The following is a 17020-nucleotide window of genomic DNA, read 5'->3' on the forward strand; positions in this document are numbered from 1 at the left end:
GACAGTTTGAGGACACAAACTGTAAAAAATGTTTGATCTTGGAACGAGAACAATTTGTCATCCAACATTTTGGGCGGCATCCCGTAGTTTTATTCAATTTCAAAGACTGTAGAGCCAAAAATGAATCAGATGCAATATTTTTTGTGCTCTGCAAGTGCAGAAAGGTTATTCGGAACACGAGTATCTTGAAAATAGTAAAGAATTTCAGTCTGATGATCCTAAACATGTCTGGGTAAAACAAATATGTACAAACTACAGTTATCTTAACCTTGAGAGTCTCTCTGTGATGAAAGTGATGGATGGTTTCAAAAATTTGATTAAGAGCTTGAGGATACATTGGGATAGAAAACCAGTGTTTTTGGTTGATGAAGTTGACAAGCCTTGTGTAGCCGCCATGGAGAGTAAGCTTTCTGAAGAACAAGTACGTGAGATAGGAACTACTATCACTGATGTGATATGTTCGATTTTGAAGACAGGAGATGAACAGTTGAAACTTCAAGCTGCATTGGTCACTGGCATTTGCAAATTTGTAAGTAATGGACTGGCACCTATGGACAACACAACGCCGGTATACTTCTTGAGCGACGAGAGATTTTCTAAATATTACGGGTTGACTGCTCAAGACGTTGAAACTTTAGTGAAGAGACTCTGTGGCTTAGGGGGAGATGCTAAGAAGACCGAGGAAATAATTAGCGACATCAACGCAAAATACAACGGTTATTATCAGCCTTCGTGTTCTGGTGAATACAAGAAAGGTGCCAGATACTGCTTATTCTCCGTCCTTAATTACATAAATGGTGGAGATCTTGAAGATTGGTGTTTTTGGTCGGACGGAGGTTTTTTGACTGGAAAATTTGTGTCAGTACTCAGGAAATCTGTCGAAATTATGAGTGCTATTCAAAAACTCTTTTATGAAGATTCTGGTACCATTGAAATCGAATATCAACGGGCAGTAGATGTTCAACATATTCTCGGGCTGTATCGTGAGGAAATAGACCCGAACCCAAATGCAGTTTTCAATTTTTTTTACAACGAGGTTATTTGGCACGCAGTCTAAAGAAACCAGTAGGAAATGTAGCAAAGAGCGGAAATATATATGTAAGAATTCCAAATCTGGAAATTAAAAGACTACAAAAATATGTTCATGCTTTACTATAGAAATCTTCCAAAAGATATTAAATCAAAATTGACTTCTTGCGGACAGATCTTCAACTCATTACCAACGCTAGACTGTACAGAGTTTTGCAACGAACTAAATAACCTCTGTGAACACTTGAATTGTATTTTTGAATTTCTACAGTGTATAAACGAAGCTACAATATGCGCCCACATATGTGCAATCTTAACGCTTTATGCTGGATATAAGAAAGGTGCGACGAAATATCCAGTAAACTATATTGATGATAATAATAAGAGGCGATCTGTCTACATTGATGTTTGGGGGCATCAGGATAAGTTCGCCATTATCTTTGAAGTTAAATACAATTCTGGTGCTACCGGTGAACCTGGCAAAATTGGATGTAATACAAAAAGTTCCCTTGCTACTGCAGAGGACATAGTTGAACTTCTACCTGGTAAAAAAAAAACAAAAGACGGAACAAGCGGTAAAACTGGCACTGGCAGAGATTTAGAGGTACTGAAGTCTCAAATTGAGAACTACGTTCTTATAGGTCTGGCTGTGGATGGTGATTATACTACTCATATGCTTTCGAGATACATCCAAATGGGAAAATGTAATTCAAGTTAATCCTGAAAAGCATGTTGTAGAACTAATATCAACTCATCTAAAATGATAGAACTGGTTAGAATGGTGTTATGAAATTGAGACTGAGTTATTTACTGATAAGAGTTTGCTTTCTCTTCATTTAATAAATTTATTTTGTGAAAAAAAAGCATATTTTTGTCTTTATACCTTGGCTTGTTGCACTTTTATTGATGTAGCAATGCTGATTTGTTGAATATAATTGTGACAATTAACTAGCGTATTGAACAAAACTGTTGATTCGCCAAAGGCTTATGAGTCGAAGACGAATTCAGGATTGATGGTCGTGCCGATGATTCTCCTCGATAGACACATACCTATAAACGGTATAAGCTGTCGTGAAAGAGGAGATGCTGTAAGAATAGATCGGATTGTAGTCGGAATGAAAACGGGGAATGTTTTGCACTTATTTTTATTAATTCTGTAAATATTCTGTATCCAAGATTTATCATGAAGGCATAGTCGAATATTGGGGTTGTTGCATGTTAATGCACCTTTAAATATCATTCATTATAATCATCTGTGCTAACCCTAGATATAAGATCATTCACTTATTGGACTCATTACTAATTATCTATAACTTTGTACTGTTCATTTTCATACTCGTATTTACCAACCCCAAATTCATTAGCAAATATTAATGTACCATTATCATCCAATATTTCATCTTTTCTTTGTTACATTTTTGATATATAAGAACCATCACATCGCAAAAATCGGACATAACATAATATAATAATATAACGACTATACTGCTGACTGTACTATTATTTTTCGTCAATATCGACATTATTATTGTAATTTGAAATCTTCCTACTTTGTGTAGTGCAATCTCGATAATCATACAATCAATTAAAAACCAACTGTGTATTTCTTCCGCTCGGCATACAACAGGGTGTTGAAAACAAATAAAATATTTCCATGCCATGACAACGTTTACGTTCACGTCTTTGTTAAAATTACCAATGCTTGATTAACGTTGTCGTATACGTGTGATATTTTTTGATAATTAAGACACAAACCGAACATGTTTACGATAACATTAAAGTTTTAATAGCGATCTCTAAATGAAAATCCATAATGGAGTGTTCAGATATTTTAGTAGACTTCGAACAATTAGGTGTATTTTTTTATGTGCATATAATAGTTGAATACAGTTGGGGTATGCAAAATTTATTTATTAATAATTTTTAAGACCTTTGCCATGCGCCAATAGGCTTGGTCCAGAAATGAAAAGCTGTTTTGAGGTGTCTGAAATCTAGAGATTTGACAATGGTTTTAGAGCAGTTTTGAGGTAATTTTAATTGATTTTTGCATGCGGCAATTGGCTTGGTCCAGAAATAAAAAGCTATTTTTGGGGTGTCTAAAATCAAGGCATTTTGTAAGTTTTTTAGATCTTTTTCGGATGGTTACTTTTGGGAAAACGGTAAATTTGTAAGATTTTACCCTGTTTTTCGTGTGCCCAATTTTTGGTGGCCTACATATATTTGAAAACTTTTGGAGTGGATAAAAATTAATGATTTTTGAGAGGTTTTAGGCCCTATTCGGTTGTTTGCTTTTGGGCAAACAGTTAAATTTGTAAGATTTTGCTTTGATTTTTAAGACGCCAAATGTCCTGGCCCAGAAGTAACATTTTATACTCTACTTACAGCTTCATGAAAAATGTTTAGAAGAAAGTTGTAGAGAATTAAATTTTCTTTAAAAAAGTCCGCGAGACCATATTCCTATCTTCAACCATTTAGGCCCCAAAGTCATTCAAAGACGCTCAAGCAAAGGATTTCCTTCATTTTGCCGGTGGTCAAATATTGGAAAATGAATTTTTACCTAAACCGTTGAAGATAGACATATCGTGTCGGGGACCTTTTTGTAGAAAATTTAATTCTCTACAACCTCGTTTCTTTCACTTTTTTGTATCTTCAACTGTATTCGCTGCGTTTGCAAAAATATAAGGTGGAACACGATAATTTTTGAGCACCGTCCGTCGCCTATTTATTAAAACGCTGCTAATACGGTTGAAGATACAAAAAATTGTAAGGAACGACGTTGTAGAGAATTAAATTTTCTACAAAAAAGTCCGCGACACCATATTTCTATATTCAACGATTTGGGTATAATTTACTTGACCACAGGCAAAATGAAGGAAATCCGTTACTTCAGCGTCTTTGAACGCCTTTAAAGCCTAAACCGTTGAAGATAAAAATATGGTCTCGCTGATTCTTCTAAAGGAAATTTAATTCTCTACAACTTTCTTATAAACATTTTTCTTGTATCTTTTAACCGTATTCGCAGCGTTTTGAAAAATACGAGAAAATACGCAACTTTTAAATAATTTTTTTCTCAAGTTTGTCATAAAAATTTAAGCCCTCAGTTTTCCTCAGTCTGTTGAGAATGCAAAGCTCAATATTTCTGCATTTTTTTTTAAGTAATTAGTGAACTGGTTGAATTTCAATTAATTTAAAATGCTTCGAAGCGCCCTCATTTTACTCAGCCGTACTAACTTTTTTAGGTTCAGAAAATCCTGCGATTTTGTAGTTATAGTTCTGCATTATTAAAATTTTAACAAGAACTGATTAATTTGTTTTTGTGGCTTATCATTTTCTTACACTAATAGCCAGTGTGAGGAAATTTTATGGGCAAAGGTTAGTGCATGGGCGCGCGCTTGCAGTCAGATAAACCTTTAAATCGAAATGTTGTGGAACAGCTTGCATTGTTGATATAAGTTAGGAAAGAGTAATAAAAAATGTTTAGACAAAGAATTTTTTGTTTCAACCCTCGCGAAGGGGCTGAAAAGACGTTTTAGCTAAAAATTTGCAAACACCTAAAATTGGACACATTTTGCGTTTACATACTCATATCTTCCTTCTGGATAAAGCTAGAAACTCCGTTTTTTTTTAAAACAAATTTTCAATAAATGCAGATTTATACGTAGTTTAACAAGGTTGAGTTTTGATAAAGGGAAACCAAAAAAATTACATTTTCTTGTAACGTTGCATAATTATGTAGTGAAATTTTCGAGATGCGAAAAAGTTTTTTAATTTAAAAGATAGACTCCCACATAGAAACGAAATAAAGCTAATACTTGAAATAAATTTTTGGTGCAACAATCATTTCGTTATCTGTAAGACTCACCAAGTTATTGTAATTTAAAATTACTGCAAAATGCAAAATGAGGTGAAACCGAACCGTATTTCCCTCTGAAGCGTGTTCATTGCCTTTGATAACATTTCGAGAGCTAAAAATCGTAATTCGTAAATAATTAAAAAATAATTAATGTCACTTATCTATTAATATTATACCTTTACTTTTAACCGCCCTAACTCTCTGTTAATTTTAATAATATCTAAAAAGTCAAAAGAACATTTTTATCTCATGTACTTATTTAAAAAGCATAAAAGTGACCCAGTAGAACTAAATTACGAAATTGTAATTTATTTCGAAGTATTCTTTGGTGTGACATTAATATTTTTTTATCTATTTACCATTTTTAGCCCTTGAAGTGTTTTCAACCACACCACGTTTCAAAGGGAAATACGCTGCGATTTCACCTCGAGCACATTTTGTAGATAACTAAATAATCCTTCTTTAAAGTCCAAAAATATACAAATCGTAACGTTTCTGACGAATCAACAATTGTAGTTACAAGCTGGGGTACTTGGTTAGAAGCAAATTTCTAAAAATTTTAATCAATTAAAATCATTTGTTTATTGCTTTAAACGACGATGCACAAAGCATTAAACAATGTAAAACTTTAGTTTTAACCACAAATTTAGTTTCTCAACTTAATTTTATTGAAAACAATTTTTCAAATATTCCAACTTCAATCAAATTTCTAGAAACGTAAAATTTAAAATTATCCATTACAGTTGAGAAACTTGAGTCTACGTTGATAGAGTTAAAATCTGTAGAATGGCCATTACAAGATAAATTTAATGCAAAAATTGACGCAGTTACTAGAAATCCCAATTTTCTAGTTTTAAAACAAATAGCGAATAATGTACCACCTTCGACATATTTTGCATTAGCACCAAACTTTTTATTTACTCCTGTAACCAGCTGTGATGTAGAAAGATCTTTTCGAAATTCAAAGATATTTTAACCGCAAAACGGAATCAGTTTTCGAGAATTTAGAAAGAATCACAGTTATTCAAGCGTATTTCTCAGAGAAAATGATTAAAATATTTTTATTTAGTTTTTAATTTTAATTTCCACTGAATTAAAACGAAACATTTTCAAAATGTAATAGTGACTTACGCTCCCCTGTATTAAACATCTTTATTGGTGTCCATGTAAGATTGAGGAAATGATGAAGTTATTTTTTAACGATTATGTCAAATTAGGTGCCTTGTCAGGGTTTGAACTAGCCAATCAGAAGCTGATATTAGCGACTATTTTAAAATTGGTTCAGAAAATAATCTCAACAAATATACCGCAGTCTTAATAAATTAGCGACTATTTTATTGCCACAATTTTTCTTGGGTACTCCGTAATTATAATAAAACAATAATATTTATGTTTTAATTAGATTTTTGTAAGCGACCGGTAACATTAATTGTATAAACCCCAAGTAAACTACGCCAATGCACACGCTGTAGCGGACCATTTCATCGATAAATATAAACATCGCGAGAGCACAATGACGAGTCGGCTGATCGGTTGTGGCCTCATGGCCACCCCATAAAATTTCCTCACACTGCTAATAACCCTTCAAATATAAAGTTTGTGGTAATAAAATTAAATAAAACGCAGTCATAATTTTTTAACTTTTATTTAATAGAAAAAACCCTAGCTACAACCGGAAGATATCTTGGAATTATTAATAGTCACTTCTGTACTAAACAAACCCCTTCTTTTATAAACATCAATCGCACGAACACCAAAATAATAAATCAAGTCATCATCAATATTCTTTAAAGTAAAAGTCATAGAAAGTTCAGACGATTCCACTTTAGACATCCTCCGCCATCTTTTACTACCATTCAATATATAACAATAGACTTCATAACTTGCAACAGGTGCGTAAACCTTACTAGAACAGTAAGGCATTCTCCATTTAAGAACAACATCTTTGCCCACTTTTCTAGCACTTAGTATAGGTCGTGTTGGAGGTTTGATAAGTTGATTTGCAGGTTCTGGCTTCCTAGAGGGTAATAAAATAGTACAAGCCTGAAATAAACATATAACATTTTAATTGTGATCCATGATAAAAATATAATTGAATACTTACTTCACTTGTTGGTGAATCGAACGTTCGAGAAATATCTAAACGGAATGGTCCTTGTGTTGTATTTTGTTGTTGCTCTAACTGATCGACTTTTTTCGAGATTTGTTCAATTTTCTTATCCATTGTCTCGATTATTTGTTGTTGCATTTTTAACTGTGCGCTAAGCTCCCTTGTATCATTTTTACACACAATTACTTTACATTTCTTCTCTTTGCAAAACTGCTGCAAGTCTTCAATTGTTACTTTTTTACTATTGTTTTTCGTTTTTAAAAATTTTGATAGCGATAAGAGAGTTTTGTTTTTGTCGAAGGTTTCACTTGTGCTCGCTTCTTCTTGTCCTATGATTTCGAGGGGATCTTGCTCAGTGTTTTCTTCTTTGGGAAATACGTCTGGGATTCCATCAAAAGCAACTTCTTCTGCTAAAATTTCGAAATGGCTACTTTAACACACGAACGAACAAAAATTCACTAACCGTAAGTTTGTGCAAATTGTGGTTTGGTTTCTTCAATCCACACTTGTGTCGAGAGGTTCAATTCAAGTTGTTTTTTATGCTCAACCAGCGATTCTCTACCTGAAATGTCAGTTCTAAACGGTTACAATTTAGTATAAGTCGCTTATAACCAACTCCAGTTAGAACGAATAATGTTTCCAATTTTAGTGATTTCTTTTGCCAATCCTTCATGTATTTCCAATTGTCCGGTGCTATAGTTCGTTATAAGATGAGGCATTTTGTACCTGCAATTACGATAACATATCTGTGTTGTTAATTTTGTAAAAAACAAATCAAGATAAAAAGATATACAGGGTGAGTCATTGATATGGGCGTGCTCGATAGCACCTACACTGTCAAAGATATCAAAATAAATCAAGTGCCACTGCAAATAGGAAGTCAAAGTGCACGTTCCAAAATTATTTTGCCCCATACAAAGTGTTCCATTTTTACAGTGCAGCCTTTAACATAGTTTTTTTAAATAGCACCCCCTGTATATTTGTACATATTTAAATTTGCAATTTTTTGGGCTTTATAAAACACTTTAGTTTTTGCAATTTACTTTAACCGTTTAAAAATTATTTAATTTTTTCTACAATTTAGTTCGTCTGCAAGCACATAATTGAAAAATCGCAGTGCGCTTGGTTTTCGAGATATTGAATTGGGATTTTGTTTGTGTATAAACAACTGTCGGGGGTATCTTTTGGCGACAAAACTATCCATTTGTATTGTAACATTTTCATACTGTGACACATTCATTTTGGTAAATTTTGAAAGAGTATAATTTACTAGCAGTTGCTCGCGGCTTCGCACGCATGTCCACAACTATTTCGAAAAGACAAACCTTGTAAGAAATAATAGGAACACATAATTTTATTATTCGTATAAACTATATTTTATTGCTTCTTTTTTGGTGCATACAGCACAGTGTGGAAGCTATAACTGGAATAAAATTGATAACTTGGATATTGGCGTTTTTTGTAAAAATCTACTGTTTGGCGCATATGGGTATTGTTCATCTGCTCTCTGAAATGCACCGCCATTTGTAACTGTTTTGTATGTGAAATGACATATCGTTTAAAAGATCGCTTTCCAAACAGTAGAATTTACTACCTAAGAGTTTTAATTAAGAGTTTTAATGTCTTTATTTGGAATTTGGTGTATTAAACGTACAGAATGGAACAAATAATCAGGTACCGACTAAGACTTTTTTTGTGAATTTTCGGTGAATTAATCAATGAAAAATGCTACCAGATTGGTTTAATTTTTTTGTAGGTTAGGTTAAGAGACTGAACTAAACCCTTTTGTTAAATATTTTCAATTTAGAGCCCCAAATTGTCCAAAGTTAAAGTTGACAAGTGTCTGACAGGACTTGACAGTGCTTTGAGTGCAGATGCACTTTCGTTGCTACGGATATCGTTTGCTCAAAATTTATACTTTTTTGATTTTGGTCAAGTGCAAGCCTCTGTTTAAATTAAAATAACTATTAAATGGTGCATTTTAGCGGTGTAAAAGGTTATACCTTTTTTATTCGCAATTGATTACTCTACCGATTTAGGCAATAAAAAAGTAGTGTTAAGAGGTCAAAAAATTAGAAAAACACAAAAAATGTGACCCGGAAATGCTGCAACCGGAAACTGGATGGATGTATCCGGTTTTCAAAATTACCAGAATAAAAGGCATGTTCTCTTTAGTAAGTCTACCAAGTTTTGTAATATTTGGTCAAATGATTCCAAAGTTATGGTGCAAAAACGTCTTTCCATACCCCTAAATTCTTATCAGTTTCGATAGGACACGACTTATAATCTCAATTAGCATCATTTTATAGGTCCTTTTTGAGGTTCATTTTTTGTCGCACAAATATGAATAACCCTGTATTTTCTGAATATGTATTTTTAGAGATGATAACCTAACACCAGTGATATAAATTCTTAGGTAATATTCAAGTTATTAATTTTATTTCCATTAAAGGTTAAGGTTAACCTAATTAAGAACCTCTTTATATACCACATAACCTAGTATCATTACCCCAAAGTAAACTCAAACAAAATAAAACTTATTCTTATAATAAACCACTACACACTATACTCAAACCGAATACAAACCGAAAACACAGCTTACTAAGACCACTTTTTACTCAATAAACGAAACTAAAGTTGTAACCATCAACCATGAAAGTCATTAACATACAACTGATCACCATAGAGACTTGTGGTTCGTAGACAAACTGAATCCGCCATGTTAACTTTAAGGTTAAAACTATTTTTCCAAAAATCCAGAAACACGCCTCTTTTCAAAATTTTTCATCGAATGTTCAAATATTAATTTTCAAAAATGATATTGATATTCAACTCTCTTGGGGGTACAGTTTCCAAAAAACTTGCAACACGGGCTTCTACATTTTTAAGCAATTTTCATAAGTATAACTTTAAAAAGCAAGGATTTTCCAAATGTCACATTTTATGATTACAATAAAAGATTTTTACGTTTAATTTTCTCAGGGGTGAAATTTCCAACAAATCTGAAACATGCGTTTTTTACTTTTAGCCGATTGCCCAAATACCAATTTTTATAATTATAATTTCGAAAATGAAGATTTTTTATATTTAACCACTTTGGGGCTGGAACTTCCAACAATCTAGAAACACGCTTTTTTTAATTTTAACCAAATGCTCAAATACTAAATTTTATTAACATAACTTTAAAAATTATGGATTCTAATGTTTAACTTTTTTAGGGGTAGAATTTCTAAAATTTTTTATTAAACACTTGTTTTTTATTTTATTCCGAAAACTCAAATACAAATTTTCATAAACATATTACGAATTTTTATGTTTAATCTCCATATGAGGTAAAATTTCCAAAAATCCTGAAAAACGCTTTTCCTTATTTTTAACCGAAGACAGAAATACCAATTTTTATTAATATACCTTAAAAAAGAGGCATTTTTATAAATAACCGTTTTAGGGATGAAATTTCCAATTTCCACTCATTTTTCATCTTTAAACGAAACCGCAAGTACCATTTTGCATAGATAGAAATTAAAAAAAAACCGAATTTTTATACAAATTCCATCTCCTATTTAACCCCCTTGTGAGTAGAATTACCAAAACAACTAAAAGACTACATTTTTCAACGAAAGCCTAAATACCAACTTTTGTGAATGTAAATTTAAAAGTTACAAAATTTTATCCAAATCTTATTACTCCTTTTAAAACCCTTCGGGGTTGATTTCTGCAAAATCCAAAAACATGTGTGTCTTCATTTTTAAATAAAAGCCCAAGTAATAATTTTCAAATATAAAACTTTAATATAACTTTAAAGATGACGGATTTTTATTCAAATTTTACCACTTCGTTTACCCTCTTTAAGGGTTAATTTTTTGAAAATTTTAAAACATGTCTTCCTTCATTATTAACCGAAAGCCCAAATACTAATTTTCATAGATATCAGGTAAAAAAATGACGGATTTTGATATTGAACCCTTTGGGGGTGGAATTTCTAAAAATCATAAAACTTGTGTTTTTTTATTTTTCACTGATTGCCCAAACACCAATTTTTATAAATATAAGTTCAAAAATGACGGATTTTTACATTTAACCCTCTTAGGGGTGTAAATTCCAAATGTTCTTAAACAACGTTTTTCATCTTTAACTGGAAACTCAAATATTAACTGCATGGATACAAAGTAAAATTTACGGATTTTTATACAAATTCCAACCCCTGCTCAACCCTCTTGGAGTCGGTATTTTCAACTAAAACACGTGTTTTTTCACTTTTCACTGAAAACCCAAATACCGACTTTAATCAATGTAAATTCAAATGTTACGAATTTTTATACAAATTTTAATACGTTATTTAACCCTCTTAAGGGTTGATTTTTCGAAAATCCTAAAACACGTTTTTTTTAATTTTTAACAAAAAGCCCAAATACTAATTTTCAAGGACATAAGTTCAATGGACGTTTAAAAATGACGGATCCTCTAAATTCTAATTCAAAATTCAACTCCCCATTTAACCCCTTTAGGGGTTGATTTTCCAGAAATCCTGAAACACGTCTTTATTTTTAACCCAAAGCCCAAATACTAATTTTCAAAGATATAACTTAAAAAATGACAGATTTTAATTCAAACTTTAACACCCTATTTAACCCTCTTAGGGGGTGATTTTCCAAAAATCCTTTCTTAGTACACCCCTACTTTACAATAGCTATCTACTGTGAAAATTTCAGGTTTCTATCCTGAGCCGTCTAGGCTGTGAGTTGATAGTTCAGTCAGGAAAAGCAATTTTACATATATAGACTATAGTATAATTTTTTTTAATTTTGGCCGAATGTCGTAAAGTTTTGTCTTTGTTGTTACTATGCGAATGAGTGAAACAAAATACAAACCGTCAAGCGTAGCAGAAAATGGGAGAATCTACCAGTCGTTCCCAAACTATGGAATGCCACTTTGTTATTTGTTATGTTTATTGTTGTTAAATAAATTAATATGTCTTTTGTTTATTTGCCTGGTCAACGCTATAAACAAAATGTTTACTAGTATCAGCAAACATATACATGTTAATTATGAATTTCAATTTAAAAGTGGCTTTTAAATCCCAAAGACTTTTTAATGTAAACAATTTGTAAACAGAATTGTATCTTATTTTCTTGAAAGATTGTTATGTTCCATCTGTAATTACTTAATTTACTGCTGCAGCAACTTTCTAACACATAATGATATTAATACCATGAAAGATAAAAATAGGATTAGTTTCTTAGACACAAGTTATTGATTGTAGATAAGACTTTTCCCTTTAGAAAGTTGGTTTTAAGGGTTTAAAGGTCATTTTACCCTTATCCCACTCTCACAAAGTCAGTTGTTTCTACGTCTGGTAATAGATAGTACATGTCTGTTACTTCGAAAAAATGTGTGATAAACAGTGTCGTGAATTAATAAAAAATGTTGTTAAGTTTTGTTAGCTGAAAACGAAAACTTGGGTACATGTTTAAGTGATAGGTAAAACTTTTTTGTACTCACAGCGTTTAGATAGCTATTTCCAGACGGACTTTGCCCCACTGCGGTGTTTTTTACTTTGCAACAATGGCTAGTTACATTCAATAATATGATATAATAATATTAATAACATTTAATATCGTTGAGATGAAAATGGTTATTTTTTTACAATGAATGATGAATTGATTAATCTATTTTACAAATGTGGCAAAGTGCTTTAAATCAAGTTACACCAGAAGTTTCAACCATTACGACAAACTAATAGAGGAAGTTATAAAAAAATTAATGTGTCTTGACCAGGTTCAAAAAGACATTATAATTAACGTGAATTGAGATGATGATAGTGATAGTGACTTCAACGAATTTAACGATGCAGCTAGTGAAAGTGAGATTGAAATATAAATTAAGTTGTAAATAGATTTGTAAATATTTTTTGTTTTATTTATTTACTTGTGGTCTGCGCTTGTTGCATTATGTGAACATGTTGAGAATCACTGATATATTTTGGGTGGGTGACGAATTGCGCTTCCGAAAGTTTCCTGTCTCTTTTAAATGACCTAAGTGTGAGAAAGACAACATATCCCTGGCTCGAGCCGAGGGCGGCCCATCGTTTATCTTACTTGCTCCTAGCTACTTTCTCGGAAGAGTGAGAAACACAACAACGTTTTACGACATTCGACCAAAATTTAAAAAATATTACTATTATACTATATACATATAGTGGTAAATTAAAAAAAATAGACCAATGTATTACTTTATTGCTTAATGAAGCCGTCATTTTAATCAGTTCTGTAACTGCAAGTAATATGTTATCGCCGTTGATTTGTTATACCTCGTTTTTTTATTTCCTTATTTCTCCATTGTAAATTTCTGTTATTTTTATTTAATAATTTCTTGGCAAAATTTTATTAAAATTTATAACTAAATGAGATTTCTATGTATGCATTCTACACGAAAAATTTATTTTCACAATAAAATCAAAATATGACGTACTATAAATGCCATTCTGACATTAGTGTGTCAAAATGTATTGTTTTTCATAGCACGCTACATTAGTATCTGAGAGGTTTTGTGTGCATTTTTCAGAAAAACCGAATTATCTCCTTAACTATCAACTTTTGGAAAAAACTAAAGAGGTAGAAAAGATGTAGAATGAGACGCTGAATAATAATTAGTAACAAAATACAGGAGATGCTATTGAAAAAAAACAAGTTATGGTCCTTTAAAGTTTACCAAAATGAATGTGTCACAGCAAGGTGAAGCTACAATGCAAATGTATGGTCTTGTCACCAAAAGCTCTCTCAGACATTTGTTTACCTACAGACAAAGTCTCAACTTGATATCGTAAAAATCAAGGGCACTGCGATTTTTCAATTATGTGTCGGCAGACGCACTAGATTGTAGAAAAAATTAAATAATTTCTAAACGGTTTAAGTAAATTGCAAAAACTAAACTGATTTATAAAGCCCAAAAGAGTGCAAATTTAAATATGTACAAATATACAGAGGGTGTCATATAAAAAAACTATGTTAAAAGCTGCATGGTAAAAATGAAACACCCTGTATAGGGCGAAATAATTTTGGAACGCGTACTTTGACTTCTCATTTGCAGTGCCATTGATTAATTTTTATATCTTTGACAGTGTAGGAGCAATCGAACACGCCCATATCAATGACCCAGCCTGTATATAAGTTCAATAAAAACAAGAAAAATATTCGGTCTCTTATTTCACTCAAAAAAACTCAATAATTTGATCCGGCTCGAAGAACCAATATATTGAGCTTAATAGATGCTTTGGAGTAAGTCAAGACTTAACTGTACTACTGGTTTCAGTTTAGTTGTAGTATTGAAACGAAAAATATCTTCTTCATTGCAATATTGACAACATACTTAATTCAAAGAGGAACGATTCTCATCGAAATTTTAAGAAGAGTCCATTTTTAGTGCTTCCAGTCATTTTTGTCTTAGCTGCTTATTACTTGGAAAGGACAATACAGCTATTCCGGTTTTTTTATAATTTGGACAAGTTAATACAAAGCACCTCGGTTTTTCCTTTAAATTTTAACAGATAAGAACCCGTTTCATTTGAGGTTGTGCACGACAGGGATTTTTGGGGGTTTTGGTTGGCATCAATTGGCATTTTATTGTAAAACGCTTTTAGGTTAAGTATTTAAGTTCAATGTGAATCGTTTTAAATTTTAAAACTCTATGCCAGGCCCCTGAAAGTGCGCACACTTCTCTTTTTAATTCTTTGATTTATCAACACCTGATTATTTTGCTGTCGTTGCGGTTTTTGGCGACATTTTGTTTTAATGTGTTTTAAAGACTTCAGAAAACGATTTAACGTGATTTTTTGGATGTTTTTGTGATCAAACATCTCTACTTTTATATGGATCTTTTATTTGAATCTAGTGTATAGTGTGAATGACAGTGTTTTAATGAAGGATGAATCAACTTAAGGCAAATTAAGGTAAACGTTATTGAAAGGTGTCTATACAACAATTAATTGCGATTTCTAGATATTAATATAATCATATTACACCAAGATGGATCACACAAACTTAGGAGATGAAGACCGTCCTTGGAGATGATAACGGTTCTTGGGATGTAATTGAAAATCCCATGAAGACGAGTTAAATATAATGTGCAGTAATTAATAGGTATATCATAATAATAAATAAATTTATTGTAGTTGCGAAGCTAGTATTTTGTGAAAGCAGGGAGTTTAGGACTTGCTATGGTTCAAGGTTTTCAAATTCGCCATGTCCCTCTATGTCTTAATCTTTTATGTTGTTTTACACAATGTTATAACGCCTATGCCTGTTAAAAAAACAAGGTTTGGCCTTTTTGTGATTGCTTAATTTAGAAACTAAGCGAAAAAACGTATTCTACAAGTATCATACAAGTTAATCAATATTAAAGCCTACTATTATTATAAATTTAAATGATTACATGGTAGTTTTAATCAGTTAACTTCCAGTGATAGTTATGTATATCAGATATGTGGGTTTTTATTTAAAATAATTTTAGCACACTTGTAATTCTCTTGTGTTTGAGTAATTTACTAATAACTATGATGCAATCGAAATTACTTTTAAAAAATTTCAAAACTTATCAAGAACTTTGACATCAAACTGTTAAAGTACGTGTTAGGGCCGCTTTTACAAACGTCCGTAAACCTTATAACCGCGAATAAATTTCGAAAAATAGTTGTTTAAATTTAGCCTTAAGGGACTTAAAAATTGGACTATTGTCAAAGGTTACAAGCAAAATTTTGATATTTTTTTGCTTTTCTGAACAGTCTGTAGACAAGTAATCAAACCAACAAAACTGATGTATTTATACAGACTGATCCCGAAATACTGTGTCTGTTAGCAATCTGAATTTAAATTTTAAAGGATACCAATAGTGTACACTTTCAGGTAGCAATTCAATAATTTAATCTGATGCCAACATACTCAGTTTCTCTGGATCATTGTGTATATTTAGACAATGTATTTACATATATTATTACATCTGAGTATGTTTATGAACAACAATTCGAGTTAAATTAATTTTGTCTATACATTCCAGCACGTTATTATTTTTTTAATAAATTTTTATTGGAAAGACTGTTTCATTTTATTAAGCGATGTTAAATGTTTTTGTGCTATTGCAACTGTTACAGATGCTTTTTTATTAAAATGTCTCGTAACAGTGCATGAGTACAGAAACATTTAACATTTATAATTCTTTAAATTTGGAAAATAAATAAAATGTCCTGTTTGAATTTCCCGCTATTATCGAATTAGTTTGTTCTCCCCAGGTTAGGTGGCGCTTTCGCGAAAAAACGAGGGGTAGACAGAGAGATTCGCTTCTTCCTCTCTCTTATTCTATGCTCTATGCCGACAGTTACTTTATCCGAACAGTTGATAAACTTACAACACTTGATAAGTTAATTAGTTTGTTATAGAATTAATTATAATTGAATATATATCTAATGTAATAATTGACTGTCTGTAAACTGGAGGTATTCTCACCTTTTACGGTCCCACCATAATTTTTTCACATTTGCCTTTTTATTTCTCCGACCCATTGTTACATATAATATAAATAATAACAGTTTGACAACTCTGTCAAATGGGAGGATGACAATCGACCAAATTGCCAAAAATATCCACCGCCAAATTACCTGGATTTTTTATTAAAACTTTCACTTTGTTTTATTGTATTGTAACCACTTTCTACAAACGAATTGCTTAAAACAGAATATGCTGGAATTACAAGAGCAAATTTACGAAAAGCGACCAACTTGTAAATTGGCAAAATCAGGATTTTGGTTATGTACCATAGAATAAGAGAGAGGGAGGGAGAAGCGTATCTCTCTGTCTACCCCTCGTTTTTCGCGAAAGCGCTACCTAACCCTGAGAGAACGAACTAATTCGATAATAGCGGGAAATTCAAACAAAACATTTTATTTATTTTCCAAATTTAAAGAATTATAAATGTTAAATGTTTCTGTACACATGCACAGTTACGAGACATTTTAATAAAAAAGCATCTGTAACAGT

At 31.8% G+C, this 17020-nt stretch overlaps 1 protein-coding gene across 2 annotated transcripts; it reads right to left on the reverse strand.

Annotated features, from left to right (window-relative positions):
- Positions 1-6511: 6511 nt before the first annotated feature.
- Positions 6512-16632, reverse strand: LOC135265225 (activating transcription factor 7-interacting protein 2-like). Of its 2 annotated transcripts, none has more exons than XR_010333201.1 (5): positions 16490-16632; positions 7609-7718; positions 7456-7568; positions 6987-7402; positions 6512-6925 (listed from the first exon to the last, which is right to left on the reverse strand). XR_010333201.1 is itself a non-coding variant. In XM_008201435.3 (5 exons), the coding sequence occupies exons 1-5, from the start codon at positions 16543-16545 to the stop codon at positions 6545-6547; spliced, it is 1062 nt and encodes a 353-aa protein (XP_008199657.2). In that variant the 5' UTR covers positions 16546-16632; the 3' UTR covers positions 6512-6544. The 2 variants fall into 2 exon arrangements, 1 of the variants encoding a protein (XP_008199657.2); XM_008201435.3 differs by having other exon boundaries at positions 7456-7554.
- Positions 16633-17020: the final 388 nt, after the last annotated feature.

This window comes from Tribolium castaneum, chromosome 2, assembly GCF_031307605.1.
Source record: "Tribolium castaneum strain GA2 chromosome 2, icTriCast1.1, whole genome shotgun sequence".
Taxonomy (NCBI): Eukaryota; Metazoa; Arthropoda; class Insecta; order Coleoptera; family Tenebrionidae; genus Tribolium; species Tribolium castaneum.